At 41.5% G+C, this 15,736-nt stretch overlaps 1 protein-coding gene across 2 annotated transcripts in view; it reads left to right on the top strand.

Moving 5' to 3' along the window:
* khdrbs3 (KH domain containing, RNA binding, signal transduction associated 3) overlaps positions 1-15,736 on the top strand; it is a 122,341-nt gene that overhangs the window by 58,794 nt on the left and 47,811 nt on the right. For both annotated transcript variants that reach the window (XM_053642409.1, XM_053642410.1), the window contains exons 2-4: positions 3,396-3,514; positions 10,662-10,778; positions 12,258-12,404. In XM_053642409.1, the coding sequence (XP_053498384.1) occupies positions 3,396-3,514; positions 10,662-10,778; positions 12,258-12,404 (383 nt within the window). The remainder of the gene's footprint in view (positions 1-3,395; positions 3,515-10,661; positions 10,779-12,257; positions 12,405-15,736) is intronic.

Raw genomic sequence — 15,736 nt, 5'->3', positions numbered from 1 at the left:
GCTATGCGTAACAGGCCCCATTTTGAGAATCACTGTATTTGAGTTTGTATTTGTTGTCAGTTAACTAGGCTCAAGGTTTCTGCTTGCGCAGATTCGCCTGAGAAAACCTGAAAACCTGGATTAGATATGTAATGTGTATGTTCTGCATTTCTGGAATTTTAGTCTAGGTTAAGGTCAAACTGCCTGGTTTCATTCTGCCACCATTATTTGACTGAGGCAACCAGTAACCCTTGCATTTTTATGAAGCTGGAGGAAACAACAAATAAGAGCCGGTGTCTCAACATTTTACTCTTTCAGAGCTGATTCTAATGGAGCTCCATAGTGCTTGACCCTTGACACAACTATCTGTCGCTTGGCCCAGATTCGTGAGTCTGAATATGATCACTATATTTTTCTAACAAAGAGCTTAAATGGTGCTATATTGTATGTAGAGAAGCAACCTTTAAAGGTTTTGTGTAAAACCATGCAACAAAAGGCTTTTCTTTCAGAAAAAAATGTTCTAACAACTAGCCTGGTTAGAAAGCTGTTCTTCATGTGAAAACCCATTTAGCTGGTAGGACACTTTGACATGTGGGCTTGAAACTTTAAATTCATGTCGGGTTCCTGCTGGCATCCTCTCAAACATGCGTCTTGTTTCGGCGAACCTGTTCTTGGCAGGTTATGTGAAGTGCTCGAGTCGGTTCCTCTTTCCTCCGGCTCTCTCAGGAGCGGGAAGTGAAATTAGAGGACTTAATGGACCATCTCACCCCAACCTCCTCCCCCCACCCCCGTGTCCAAACTACATTCTCTTACATCTGACCAGCTTTATGAATTTTAAATGCTCCAGTCCAAATCCTGGAGCCCATCTTCCCCTAAGTGATGTTATCAGACACTGGCACGCGCACTCAGGACGGAATTCCCTGCGGATTTCCGATGCACCGCTGCATGCGTTTCCGAGCTGTAAATATGGCTTTAATGTTTTGTGACTACAGGACAGTAATGTGTCTCCTCTACAAACCCATCAAGCATGAGCTCTGCTGGCTGTGGGACGCCTCCAACACAGATGTTTGCGAGATTGCTAATAGTTAGCATCAGCATCCCTCCAGGATGGAGACTCACTCGGCTAGCTGAGAACACTGTAAACACGCTGGAGGCTTGCGCACTACTTCAACAGATGTGTTTGTAGCCATTTATCATTGTTTATTGTGGTTTTATTTATATATATATATATATATATTCTGCTTCCCTCTGGAATTATTTCCATTAACACTGTTTGTTTGAAGAATATGTGTTGATTTTTCTACCAGCTCCAAAGAGACAGAACTATGTTGGTGCTATCTTTTGAAGGATTTCTGAAGTTCATTTTTGCCCCTTTCTTCTGACTGGTTTGAGGTGGGCGGGGCTATTGGAACTATGATTTCAGGTCACTCCATCTACAAATCAGCATTAGCAATATCACATGATGACTTCGTTCACTCAGCCTCTCAATGTCGTCTGAAGGAGGTTTTCCTCGCACCTGCCGTGTCTGGCTTGATCATTATGGATCTACATGTACATCTTGATTTCTGTAAAGCTGCATCATTGTTATGTCTACAAACAAACTGATCAGGAGTTTTAATTGTGAAGTGAAATGTTCAGTTATAATTAACCAGCTAACTTTTAGACATGTATACAGATATGGCCTGCATGGTCATGTAACCTAATGACTGCGAACCACTTGCATGGCGACACCCCCTACAACAATAGCTTACGATAAAGATTAAACCAATCGGTCTGGATTAAAATGAGTGCGCTTGGGATTGTTAGTGTTGATCAAAATCACTACAGACGTCTTCCAGCAAGATTACGTAACACACACACACACGTCAGGAAATATTATCCCGTCCCAACAGTGCATTAGATGGACTATATTCTTGTACCGGAAAATGGTTGGAGAGACACTTTCTGGAAATGCAGCTGACATCATGATGTTTTTATATCCTTCTTTATTATTATTATTATTTTTACAATAAATTCCCAACAGAATGCAGTAAAATTAGTTTCACAAGGAGAAACTAGGAGCTTTCTAGGAGCTACTGTAGCTCTAGTTAGCTACAGTAGCTAGTTTTTGTCTTTTGCTTTAAGCAGGGGGTACAGCGTTTCCTTGCATCCCTCCTCTAATTAAACCCCACCGAATGCACTACTGAGAGGATACGAGCATGAAGAATGAGATATTGGTGTGAACGGATGGATTCGAAAGCACACTGTGACTGCAGCATGTGAGACCACGACATCTTTGTTCCAGATTCTGGAATGCTCTGGTGGAAAAAACGAGGCATCGGGATGTACGAGAGCAGTGTGTTCGTGTACAGTAGGTCAGGAGCGGAGACGGGTGTTTGATTTCATCCCTGCTGGCGCAGGAATCGTTACACGAGCCGTCCTTCACTGCTGGAACCTGAAATGAGACAAGCAGTGAAGCGTGGAGCTGGGACGCTCGCTTTAACTAGAACACAAAGACATAGAGACAGACACAATGACGGGGAGAGAGAGAGAGAGAGAGAGAGAGAGAGAGAGAGAGAACAACAGTGTCTTTTATCTTTTAGGAACAGCACGTGGTTTTGAGTAAATGATAATCGTGTTTTTTGGAGAGGAAATCATGAGGTAGCGACTGAAGTTTAGGAGATGTTCTGGCTTTACTACTAGAGACAGTGAAAAGACCAAATCAAAGACGCTGATCTAGACAGGACTCTGATATGAGGACTGTTATAAACAGTTTATAACATGAACAGTGGACAAGTGAGAACAGGAACAGGACATTCTACTACATTAAGTGTAAATATGTCAATCTTTCATAATTTTGACAAATTGCTGTGGTATAAGAGGAATAAAACACCCCTGGGCATGTGATTATAGGAAATAATGGAAACCCCCTGGAAATGATTGTTAATGTACAGTATATTGATGATATAATGAGAGTTTGAATTGGGTTACTGTATAATGGAAAGCGACTGGGCTGGATCAGTGGGACAGGATGTGAACTATACGGTGGGGTTTGAAAGACGGAAGCTTCAAGACGACCCACGGCTCATGTTTCCTCGATCGCTCGCTGACAGACTTGTTCTGTCTCCGCTGCCAGAAATAACCCTGAGCGATACCTATAAGATGCAATTAGAAGCGCGTCCAATTAAATTACAGCGTGGCCGGGAGAGCTTATTTCACAGCTGAGCGAGCAGCTAAAACAGAGTCAGCGTGACTGACACCTGGCGAACGCACAGAGCCGTTATTTCAGCTCATCTAGCGGCCAAACACGCGCTGATCTACATCCATTGTTTGGTAATTGTGTTCACAGACTTACTGTCTGATTCCTGCTTCTGACTGATGAACTGACTCACCCTCCTGTCTCTGTCTCTCTCTATTTCTGTCCTTCTCCATTTCAGAAATCGAAAAGATTCAGAAAGGCGAAGAGAAAGAGGACGAGAAGTTCATAGACGTCGTAATAAACAAGAACATGAAACTGGGTCAGAAAGTTCTGATTCCTGTCAAACAGTTTCCCAAAGTGAGTACTACTGAGTCCTGATTTATTCATTTATGCAGTCAAATAAACAAACAAATAAATAAATAAATAGCACTTTATGGAGATGCTTATATTATTATTATTATTATTATTATTATTATTATTATTATTATTAGGCCTATAGCTGTACTTTAGAAGTAATTCAGATGGTAAAATAGTTCATGGACAAATGGTGGTCCTGAACCACCACATGACTTTTGAGATGTCGTGCAGGTTACACAGTGCTGAACTGGTGCTAATCATTTTCCCATGCTAATCGTTTTAAATTAGCCAAACATTTTATGAATGTTATGGTTCTAAGACCTTCTGGTTCTAAGAAAATTTTATGAATGTTTTAGCTTAATGCATTCTTACGATTGACTTGGTGGTTGGCTCTGTGAGTCGGGAGTCATTTTTGAGTTGGCTCTTTGAGTTGACTTTTTGGGTTGTCTGTTTGAGTCATCTTTGAGCTGGCTCTTTAAATTGTCGGAGTTATCGTTGAATTGGCTTTTTGAGTTGTCTCTTAGAGTCAGCTCTTTGACTTTGAGTCTACTGAGTTGTCCTCAAGTCTACTCCTGTAGTTATTTTTGAGTTGGATTTTTGAGTCTGTAATATTTGAGTTGGATTTTATTCATATTCGAATCAGCTATTTTAGTCATCTTTAAATTAGCTGTTTGAGGTTTTTTTCTTGGCACTCTGCGTTGTCTTTGAACCTTTGTTTTGTCTCTTTGAGTTGTGTTTAAATTGGCTTTTTGAGTTGTCTCTGACCCAGAAAGTCTTTGACTCTTTGGGTGAACTAAAAGATCACGTGAGCCTTGTTTTGTATTCTATATTTTCTTCTTCTTTATTTATATGTAGGCAGTCTCAATACTCTCACAGAATAATTTAATGAAAATGTTTCCACGGAAACCACTTTTCAACATATGAGCTGGCACTGAGCCGTTTCGGAACTGAAAGAGTCGACTCATCAGTGAGCTGAATCAAATGATCTGACTCACAGAAAACAGACAGAATTCCCATTACGATTCCCTACAACGTTACAGGAATGGCAATAAGAACATTTCTGTGATGTTAGTGTGTGTGTGTGTGTGTGTGTATCTAGAAACATTTCTGGAATATTCAAATCATTATTACATTATTTCAGAATATTGTATAAACGTTATTTTTGGAATGTTACAGCCTGGAATATTGCACAGATTGTTCTGAGAACATTTCTCTTTGATAGCCGTGTGTTTGTGCGTGTGTGCGCGCGCGTGTGTGTGTGTGTGTGTGCGCACGTGTGTGTGTGTGTGTGTGTTACTGCAGTATTCCCATCAGCCCCAGCGTCTCATCTCATTTGGCATCTCTGTGTTCTCCACACCGGCGCGTAATGAGATTCTTTGTTTGCTCGGGTCTCTAATCTGCACATGTTGTCAGAGAGGGAACAGGAGAGAACGCCAGACCCCATAAACGAGCTTAAAGAAAAACACACACTAAAATAACAAAATAAGCAAAAGAAAGAACAGGTGCAACTGGCAGGGACTGTTCACCACGCGTAATTCTGTTTGTTCTTTACAACACTCACTTTATCGGTTCGTTTAAACACAAACACACACACACACACACAGAGGGAGGGAGGGAGAGAGAGACAGACAGAGCAGAGTTATATATTGTAGGGTTCTAGATAGAATCTTCACGGGTTCTCCCAGAGAGACAACCAAAGAACCCGTAAAGGTTCTTAATTTGCTAAGACTGCATTAAATGAGACCATGTTTAAATAATTCCTTGCCTTTTATGTCATTTACAAATGCATTATTATACATAAAATAGCAACAATCAGTATGTGTTTATTTATTTATTTATTTCGGTAGTTAGTTATTAAGTTTATTGAACATAAACGTTTGTACACGCCGTCCATAGTATGTTGAGTGAAAAGAGGAAAATGTTATTAGGGAAGATATTACAAGGTCATTACAAGGTTATTAATGAATATCCATACGTTATTGGAAAGACAGTTGGGTTTAACTCACACCATGATATTACATCATAATAAATAATATAATAATCTGTAAAACTGGACACTATAAACATCATCAACATCATGCTGGTCTTTATCGTCATCATTTTTTTCTAAAGGGTGTGCAGACCTTTGCAATCCACTCTAGCTGCCATTTCCAGGACGTCTCGCGGTGCATGCGCTCAGCTGGATCGCTGTTCCAGAGGTTTATCTCCTAGCTACATGTGTAGATTGTCTTCTCTGAGAAGTGACAGTTGTGTCAGGATTTTCAGGAAGGAAAGAAAAAGCATCTCCAGCTGCAGGCTGCGTTCTGTATTTATTCATTTAGCATTCAATTCAGCAGATTAGAAAATAATGACATACGCTCGTGCACACAGGGTGCTGTCATTAATGAAGTGTGTATCGCATGTTTATAAACACAGCTCTGTCTATAAATGTCAGAGCAACAGATAAGAAACGAACATTCATCTGATCACACCATCATCATCCTGTACAGGACACACGAGGCGGAAATATCAAGAACACTCACCGTGAATGATGAACAAGGCGGATTAACTGACACAGCTGTAACGAAACTAACACAATCAAGTGATAAATGATCAAATTACATCTCTAATAACAAACAGAGTGTTTATTGTTGCATCCTCTCTCAGAACTTAATGATAAATGATGAACATATACTTTATCACACATTGAACGTACTGTATTTTTTAAAATCAGATCACACAGAGGCTTATTACTTGTTTTTTTTGTTTGTTTGTTTTTTTTTACTTTACAGTACAGGGGGAAAGACAAGGAGTTCAAATAAATTAATAAAGAACAACAACAACAACAACCAAGACAGAAAGAAAGGGGGAATAAATGAGAACAGGACACTGTGAACAAATATGGTTAAGTGAATAAGTGAAAAACGAGGAGGAGTTGCAGCCAATCAACAGAAAACAATGATTAACCAGAAAGGAAAAGTATGACCATAAGAGGAGAATTGGGACAAAATAGGGAGAGCACGAAGGGCCAGCATGGACAGAACCAGGATGGATGTAACACTGTTACACTAACGCAAAATGCTAATGATAAAAAAGGAAAATAATAAATGACTAAAGCAGAAAGCGGTAATCTCAGATTATCTCAGATTATCTCAGGCTAATGTATATCGCACCGTTTCCACCAAAATGATTAAGCTCAGACTATCTCAGGCTATCTCATCTTATTGTGAATTATCCCAGGGATAGTGAATTATCTTGGATTATACTAAACTATCTCAGAATGTTTCCGACTGTCATATTATATCAGAACATCTCAGACTATTTCAGACCATCTGACTAAATCAGATTATCTTATTCAGAGTAATTTATCTCAGATTATCCCAGACCATCTCAGACCATCCAGGACTGTCTCAGACCATCTTGGATTATCTCAAGACTATCTCAAACCATCTCAGACCATCAAAGGCTGTCTCAGGCCATCTCAGACCATCCAGGACTATCGCAGACCATCTCAGAACATCCAGGACTGTCTCAGACCATCTCAGAAAATCCTGGACTATCTCAGACCATCCTGGACTATCTCAGACCTATCTCACACCATCCAGGACTGTCTGAGACCATCTTGGATAATCTCATCCTGGACTATCTTAAACTATCTCAAACCATCTCAGACCATCCTCAGTCCATCTCAGACCATCCAGGAATGTCTCAGACCATCTCAAACTATCTCAAACCATCTCAGACCATCCACGACTGCCTCAGTCCATCTCAGACCACCCAGGTCTTTGTCAGACCATCTGACACCATCCAGGACTGTCTCAGACCATCTTGGATTATCTCAGACTATCTTAAACCATCTCAGAATATCCAGGACTGCTTCAGTCCATCCAGGACTATCTCAGACCATCTGAGACTGTCCAGGACTGTCTCAGACCATCTTAGACTGTGACTTTCACTTTACTCACCTCTCTGTTCTAAGCAGCACTAATGGAAGCTTGTCTTTTTGTTTGAGCTCATTCAGGCTCAGCATGGCACCGTGTTGAGTGACACTAAGCCTGTCAGTGAACTAATCCGCTCTGGGCTTTCACATCTCCACCTGTCCACATCACTGTTAAATAAACGATCATGTGACAGCTCCCGTAAATGAAAACATTGTAGAGAATGAGGCTCGTAATGACCGGCCACTTGTGGTCAGCCAGAGTGATTTATCTTCAGCTGAGCAGGAAGACTAATCCGGCCAGATTCCTCTCCACATGATGCTGAAACAAATCCCCTCCGCCCGCTAATACTCTCCGCCAGCCAGCCATGGAAGACAAATTCAATTTGTGCCATGTGACAGCGGGTGGGAGTGACGGAGTGATCCTGTTGCTCCCATGCGCCCGTTTTATATGAGCCACGATTCGGGGTCATGAGGATCAAAAGCAGCCACTTTGGTTCCACATCTGACGGCTCAATTCATCTTCAGAGAGTGTGCGGCATTGTAGCCGGAGCTGAGGGGAAAACGGCAGCGGGATCAACAAGACCAAAACCTGCTCGGATTTGTTAACTGAAAGTGATTCAATCTACTGATTCACAAATGATTCATTTATTTTAAACGACTCATAAAAACGAACCAAACATCCTCATGCCAAACTCATAAGAAAGGTTCCTTAAGGGTTCTTTTGCCTTCAACCCTCTCTGAATAGGAACTTTGAATGGTTCCACCAGAAACAGCAAACTTCCGACACCAAGCATGTCCTGGCTGATCATCTGGGCTAAAAGGGAAATGGTGTGAGTATTTCTGTAAATGGGTCATTTAAGGCAGGCCGTACCACCTCGCTGGTAATCTCACAGCTGAAAATCAGCTTTATTAGATAGTTATGTATGTTTTTTGTTCTGTATGAATGAGCTCCAGTGGGTTAGCGCTTCGAAAAGCTCATTAAGCTGCATGTTTTTCCTGCAGTGGTTGGACGGTAATTCAGTTTCCTCTTGTTTGCGGCTTGTCGTCTCACTGGGATTCAAATGCATGCTTTTGTAGAGTCGCTCTGCCAAGCCCGCATGATTTATACCGGGTTTCAGGGAACACGTGGCCAAAATAAGTGGCACAAATAAATATTTATGATCAGAGAAATCCAGCAGAGATGTAACAGAGTGACAGGAGTGTCGTCGTTTTTGGTTCACTATAAATGGATTACTCTCAACGACAACAGCAGAGAATAAATTGGCGAACCTTTTCCTGTGAGATTCGCATCCTCCTCCCTGAACAAAGCCATTTGTGTATGTGTAAACAGAGCAAGTGTGATGATGTCATCCCATCCATAGCAACTTGACCTACCTCATCCGCAGTATTGGACACGTGGGCGTAGTGTAAATATTTACCCTCAGAAAAATTCATATAATAAGGAATAAAACACTCCGTGTCATGCTGTTTTAGGAAACGAATCAACCCCATGTCTTTTATTCCTCTTATACCACAGCAGTTTGCCAACGCTAACTATTTTTATTTATTAAAGAACGACACGTCATACCTTTTTATCTATTTATAGTTACATTTAATGCTGTGGAACGTCCATGAAACAAGAATAGTTCCTGTTCTCATTCATGTTATAGCATCCCTTCCCTCACCAGCCTCTCTTTTTACACAATTTACACAGCAGTACTATCATTATACAGCAGCCAACTACGCAACACACAAATACACAATACAAACTAGTCAAACAGTATAAAAATACAGAATAAGAAGAATAGAGAGCGTCATCGAAAATCTGGTCTCATCTAGTGTGTGTGTGTGTGTGTGTTGAAAAATTAAAGCACCAGGAGTGCAGCCCCACTTCTCAGCTGTAAGCCTCACTTAAAAAGGAGGAAAGATAGAGAGACAGAGAGGCAGAGACAGTCAGACCAACAGACAGGTGGAAAGGCAAACAGACAGGGATGGATGGATAGATAGAGAGATAGATAGATAGATAGATAGAAATGGATTTAATAACTCTCACTAGTCAATTCCTCTCTCTCTCTCTCTCTCTCTCTCTCTCTCTCTCTCTCTCTCTGTCTTTCGTCCTCATTAGTATGTTATTGAGTCACTTTCTGTGATGTAGAGGGTGAAGTGTCTCATCTGATGTGTTCTCACCATGTGTTTGAGCTCAGCACACAGACAGACAGACAGACAGAGACTTGGGTCATGTGACGTGTCTCTCCTGTCAGGATACAGTGGGGACACACTCCTGCTCCACACCGCAGACAGAATGAGGCTTATTAAAGCTCTGTCCCATCACCCCGAGCTCTCCAACTCAAAACCTACCTTATTCCCAGAACCAGTGAGGGACATTTATTCTGTCTCCTCTGCGTCTCTGTGGGACGCCAGCGCTCATGTCAATCGCTGTGTGAAGATCATGGCCAATAAATGTGATAGTGACAAATCGTCATTCAGCTACACACACTGAGAAACAAAAAGCACAACTGTTTCTTCTTCTATAATATACTTCCAAGTGCAACAGGATATACAGGAAAATGGTGTCTGGGTAGAGTTATTTATTTATTGTAATTTAATCGTCAGAATTTGACTGGATTGTAAAGCAAACACGAATAAGCTTAGCTGTGGTGCAGGAAGGAGGCGAGAAAACAACATGATTGTATTGCTAAAATAAAGTGCTAGCTTGGAGTGTAAAGTCAAGCCTCCTTCACTGTGAGTGACAGGTACAGAAACCACACCTACTCAACCTTCTTCACTGTGAGTGAAATGTACAGAAACCTTACCTACTCAACCTTCTTCACTGTGACTCACAGGTACAACAGGTACTCCTTCACTGACACATGGATATAGAGGCCATGCCTCCTTCACTGAGACTGACACTTACAGAGGCCACACCTCCTTCACTGAGACTGACATTTACAGAGGCCACACCTAATTCGCTCTGAATGACATGTACAGAGGCCACGCCTCCTCACTCAAAATGACATTTACAGAGGCCATGCCTCCTTCACTGACACTCATGGATATAGAGGTTATGCCTCCTTCACAGAGATTGACATTTATAGAGGCCACACCTCCTTCACTGACACTCATGGATACAGAGGCCACACCTCATTGACTGAAACTGACAGGTACAGAGGCCACGCCTCCTGCACTGAGACTGTCAGGAACAGAGGCCACGCCTCCTGACTTACTGATTTATTTTTCCTCCCTGTGCAGTTTAATTTTGTGGGAAAGCTTCTTGGTCCACGAGGGAACTCACTAAAGAGACTACAGGAGGACACACTCACCAAGATGTCCATCCTTGGCAAGGGCTCCATGAGAGACAAAGAGAAGGTAACACTCATCTTCTCTTCTCCTTCGCCTTTTCTTCTCTTCTGAACCCTGTAACTCATAAACGTGTGTATAATAAGGACTGGAGAGCCTGATCGCAGGGGAAGGTGTAAATGGTACAGCGTGTCTCTTCTCACTGCTGTACTGACTCTCAATCTGAGCTGCAAATAAATAAAGTACAGCCTGTTCACAGGATAATAATACACAGAGTTTAAAGTGAGGAGAAAATACACAAGCTTATTATGGTGATGTGTGCGACAGTGTGTGCTCAGATTGTAGGTTCTAGTACATTCTGATCTGCATCGGCACATTGGCATTATTTTATTAATCCCACAACTCAAAATAGCGAAATAAAGGTGTGCTAAAAAGAATAGCCCAGATCCTGTGCATACACGGTGATATTATGACCCTTATGTAATATCTCGTGGCTTCATTAAATTGTGTGCACGACTGACACAACAGTCTGAGCTGGATCAAGTGCTATTCTATGTGCTGCCGAATAATGAGTGTGGAAGCTACTAGGACTATTCACGCAGCAATTTATTGGCAATATTCTAGACCTCCTATTAGATTTATTTCAACGCTTGCCATCTTCTCATTCATATTATTCTTTTTTTTTTTATCATTTTTAAATTCTCTTGAGTTTTTTTGTTGTTGTACGTTTGACAGCACACACACACAAAAAAGCCATTATCTTTTTCAGTCCGCACTTTCTATCGCTGAATTTTTCCCGGTTTAAAGGTGAGTGCTTGTGTTTAAAAGCAGTAGTCTGTCAATTGAAAAACCTCTTCTCAGACGCTTCTACTCAAGAAATATTTGGGAACCTCAGAAGCTCAAGTCTCCGAAAATCCACGTAAGCAGCTGAGAAACCTGACTCTGAACAACAGGAAATTTCCTCACACAGAAATATTTATGTAAATTGTTTTAATTATGTTGTTAACTCTAAATACAGCCCTAATAGTAACTCATCACACACACACATACACACACACACACACCTCTCTAATTCCTGAAAAATAACTCCGAGTGAGACTGCTCCTGATACTTCATCTGTAATGCTCAGATTTTTAAAAACTGCATATTTAAACAACATGTAAAAACCGTTATAAAGTATGAATAAAATAAACAAGACAGAATTGACAAAACTCACTGATCAAAAAACAATCCTAATGGGCAGGGCTTAATATTATAATGAGCAAGCTTGATCGACCTCGTTCTGCCTAAGGAACTAAACACAGTGGATTGAGGAGTCAGGATTCAGCCTCCATGTAGCTATGCTCTATTGGTTAGTTCACACACTAGGTTAGCTTTCGCTAAGTCGGTTAGCTTTCACTCGCTAGGTTAGTTTTCATTCACTAGATCAGCTTTCACTCACCATATTAGCTTTCACTCACTATGCTAGATTTCACTCGCTAAGTTAGTTTTGACTCAGCAGGTTAGCTTTCAGTCAAGATTAAGTTTTGCGTTTGCTTCTTTTCTCAGGAGGAGGAGTTGCGGAAGAGCGGCGAGGCCAAATATCATCACCTGAACGAAGACCTGCACGTCCTCATCGAGGTGTTTGCTCCGCCCGCTGAGGCCTACGCCCGCATGGGCCACGCCCTTGAAGAGATAAAAAAATTCCTAATTCCGGTCAGTACGTTTGTTTGTTTGTTTGTTTGTTTATGTGTTTGTGTGTGTGTGTGTGTGTGTGTGTGTGTGGTCATGAACTGACATGCTTCAAAAATGTAGAATACTTTTCAGGTGTGTATGTGAGTAATATGTGATAATGTATGAAAAACACATGAAAGTACAACTCAAGTAAGCACATGACGTGAATAATGTGATAATCGTGTGTAAACACCATGTGAAAATAAATGAATCGTAATAAACGCATATGAAAAAAAAAAAATCACCGGTAAAAAGAATTCTGTTAAGATCACATATGAAAACAAGGGAATCGTGTAAAAGAACCACGTATGAAAATGAATGAATCATTTAAAAGAATCACAGTGAAAATAAAATAATCATTGAAAAGAATGGCATGTGAAAATAAATGAATCATGTAAAAGAATCATTTTCAAAAATAAAAGAATCATTTAAAAGAATCACATGTGACAATAAATGAATCATGTATAAGAATCACATGTGAAAATAAATGAATTGGGTAAAAGAATCACATGTGAAAATAAAATAAAACATTTTGTTTTGCTTCGCCCAACTAACAACCTACAAGTAACCGCAATTGGCTGAATGTGTAATGATAAGAGAAATTACATGAGAAATTGTAAGCAATTTAGTTTCAAAGCCGTGTTTAACATTCAGGTTTCTGTCTGATTAAGTGTGTTTGGTGTAATTAGGAGTCTCGCTCAACCTCGCTGTTTGTTATTATGTTTAGCGTTAGTAATGAGATGCTCTGTTCAGGTTTCCTGAGCCCTGTACACTGACTAATTGAAGCCCTAAATTTCATTTGCAGTTTGTGTTTTGTAGCGTGTGTTTTGTTCACGACTTGTGGTTGCAGTGGCTTGGTGTTTGTTTACTTCTGCGTAATTAGTCATTTTGATAAGGGAACTTATTATGTGTGTTCTAACCAGTAAGTTCTGTAAATATCCGTAGCGTGTTGAGTCTCTTTATTCTGACATCATTGCTCAAGCTCTTTTTGGGTCATTACACTGTCGGTTTTTATTGTTATTGTATGAGAGTGCACAGTACAACAAAAAGCTTTTCACACACCAGCCTTACAGTCAGAGCTGAAAGTGGGACATTTTAAATAAAAGCCATTTCAAAAGTAGTGAAAGAAAAAAAAAGTTATATACCAACAAGGGATTGGTGCTGGAGCTGAAATCAGAACTGCTGCTGGTGTCCAATGCAGTGCTGAGAAGGTGATGGTGTCAGAGACAATGTGGTGGTGTCAGAGACAGTGCTGTTGCCAGAGATGTTGCTGGTGTCAGGAACAGTGCTGGTATCACAGATGGTGCTGGTTTCAGTGAAGGTGTTGGTGTCAGAGAAGGTGTTGGTCAGAGATGGTGCTGGTGTCAGAGAAGGTGCTGGTGTCAGAGATGGTGCTGGTGTCAGAGACAATATAGTGTTGGTCAGAGATGGTGCTGGTGTCAGACACAGTGGTGGTGTCAGAGAAGGTGCTGGTGTCAGAGACGGTGCTAGTGTCAGAGATGGTGCTGGTGTCAGAGATGGTGCTAGTGTCAGAGATGGTGCTGGTGTCAGAGACAATATAGTGTTGGTCAGAGATGGTGCTGGTGTCAGACACAGTGGTGGTGTCAGAGAAGGTGCTGGTGTCAGAGACGGTGCTGGTGTCAGAGACTGTTGGTGTCAGAGACTGTTGGTGTCAGAGACGGTGCTCGTGTCAGAGATGGTGCTAGTGTCAGAGACTGTTGGTGTCAGAGATGGTGCTGGTGTCCAAGGCAGTGCTGGTGTCAGAGACAATGTGGTGATGTCAGAGGCGGTGCTTGTGTCAGACACAGTGGTGGTGTCAGAGAAGGTGCTGGTGTCAGAGAAGGCACTAGTGTCCAAGGCAGTGCTGGTGTCAGAGGCAGTACTGAGAAAGTGCTATTGCTGGTGTCAGAGAAGGTGCTGGTGTCAGATGCAATGCTAGTGTCCAAGGCAGTGCTGGTGTCAAAGGCAGTACTAAGAAAGTGCTGGTGCTGGTTTCAGAGAAGGTGCTGGTGTCAGAGAAGGTGCTGGTTTCAGAAAGGGGGCTGGTGTTAGAGAAGGTGCTATTGACCAAGGCAATGCTGGTGTCAGAGGCAGTACTGAGAAAGTACTGGTCCTGGTGTCGGAGGCAGTGCTGGTGTCAGAGATGCTGCTGGTGTCAGAGATGGTGCTGGTGTCAGATACAATGTACATGATGATACAAGACGGTGTTGGCATCAGCGCTGGTGCTGGCACAACTAGTGCTTATGTCAGAGTTGATGCTGGTAGATTTTAGCTAGTGCTGGTAGTGCTGGTGTTAGAGCCAGTGCTAGTGTTTGTGTCTGAGCTAGTGCCAGTGTCCAAGCTGGTGCTGGTGGTGGAGTTTCTGTTAGTATCAGAACTGATGCTTGTGGTGGAGCTTCTGTTAGTATCAGAGCTGATGCTGTTGTTGGAGATGGTGCTAGTGTAGGAGTCAGTGTTGGATCAGATGCTGGTGTCAGAGCTGGATTTAATGATGGATCTGGTGCTGACATAGGAGCCAGTGCTGGTGTCAAAGCTGACTTAGCACTTTCCTCTGACAGGAAACATGTCTTTGCCCTTCCCAGTTGATAGCTGATGTAAATGTCCCTTTACAATCCCTTCACTCATTCACACAAGCCTGAAGTACTTCACATCCAAAAACTTAATATAGAAATCTATTATCTGGATCCAATGCATATCCAGAAGACCTGGACATAACAACTCTCACTCTTACCTCATATACTGTATAATACACCACTTCCCTGTTTCTTCTTCACTCACCCTGTCTCTACACAGCTCAATCATGGAGCTCTTTGGACACTGAACATCTTTTTCAGTGTGCTACTCAGAGCATTGCTTCTTTGGTTTAGATCTTTTGACATCTCCAAGTGTTTTGGCTTGTCCTGGCCTGCTTTGTCCTCTATTGCTCTGTCTGCCTGATTATTTGACCGCAGTCTATTTTTGCCTGCCGAAAATTAAAGCTTGTGCTTATATCCATGTGTTTCTGATTTGTGACACAATGACACAAAATTTTTAACAGCACACATCCAAGCACTGTATTATCTACAGTTATTTATAACACTGTATGAAGAGTGAGATAGAAAATGAGTTAGACAAGATACAGAGAGGGAGAGAATGGAGATATGGAGATACCCAGTCAGCAGTAAGAGTGAGAGACTAAAGATACTGTATGAGATCCCAATACACTCTGGGCTGAATTATATAACAGACTGTGTAATAGCATGGGTTTTGCATGTCGGGTTATATAATATATATAATTATCTCACCTGTGATTAAAGAAAATTACCACATTTTGC

This window comes from Ictalurus furcatus, chromosome 14, assembly GCF_023375685.1.
Source record: "Ictalurus furcatus strain D&B chromosome 14, Billie_1.0, whole genome shotgun sequence".
Taxonomy (NCBI): domain Eukaryota; kingdom Metazoa; phylum Chordata; class Actinopteri; order Siluriformes; family Ictaluridae; genus Ictalurus; species Ictalurus furcatus.
The sequence above is the reverse complement of the archived record's forward strand: the minus strand, read 5'-3'. Positions and strand labels throughout refer to the sequence as shown.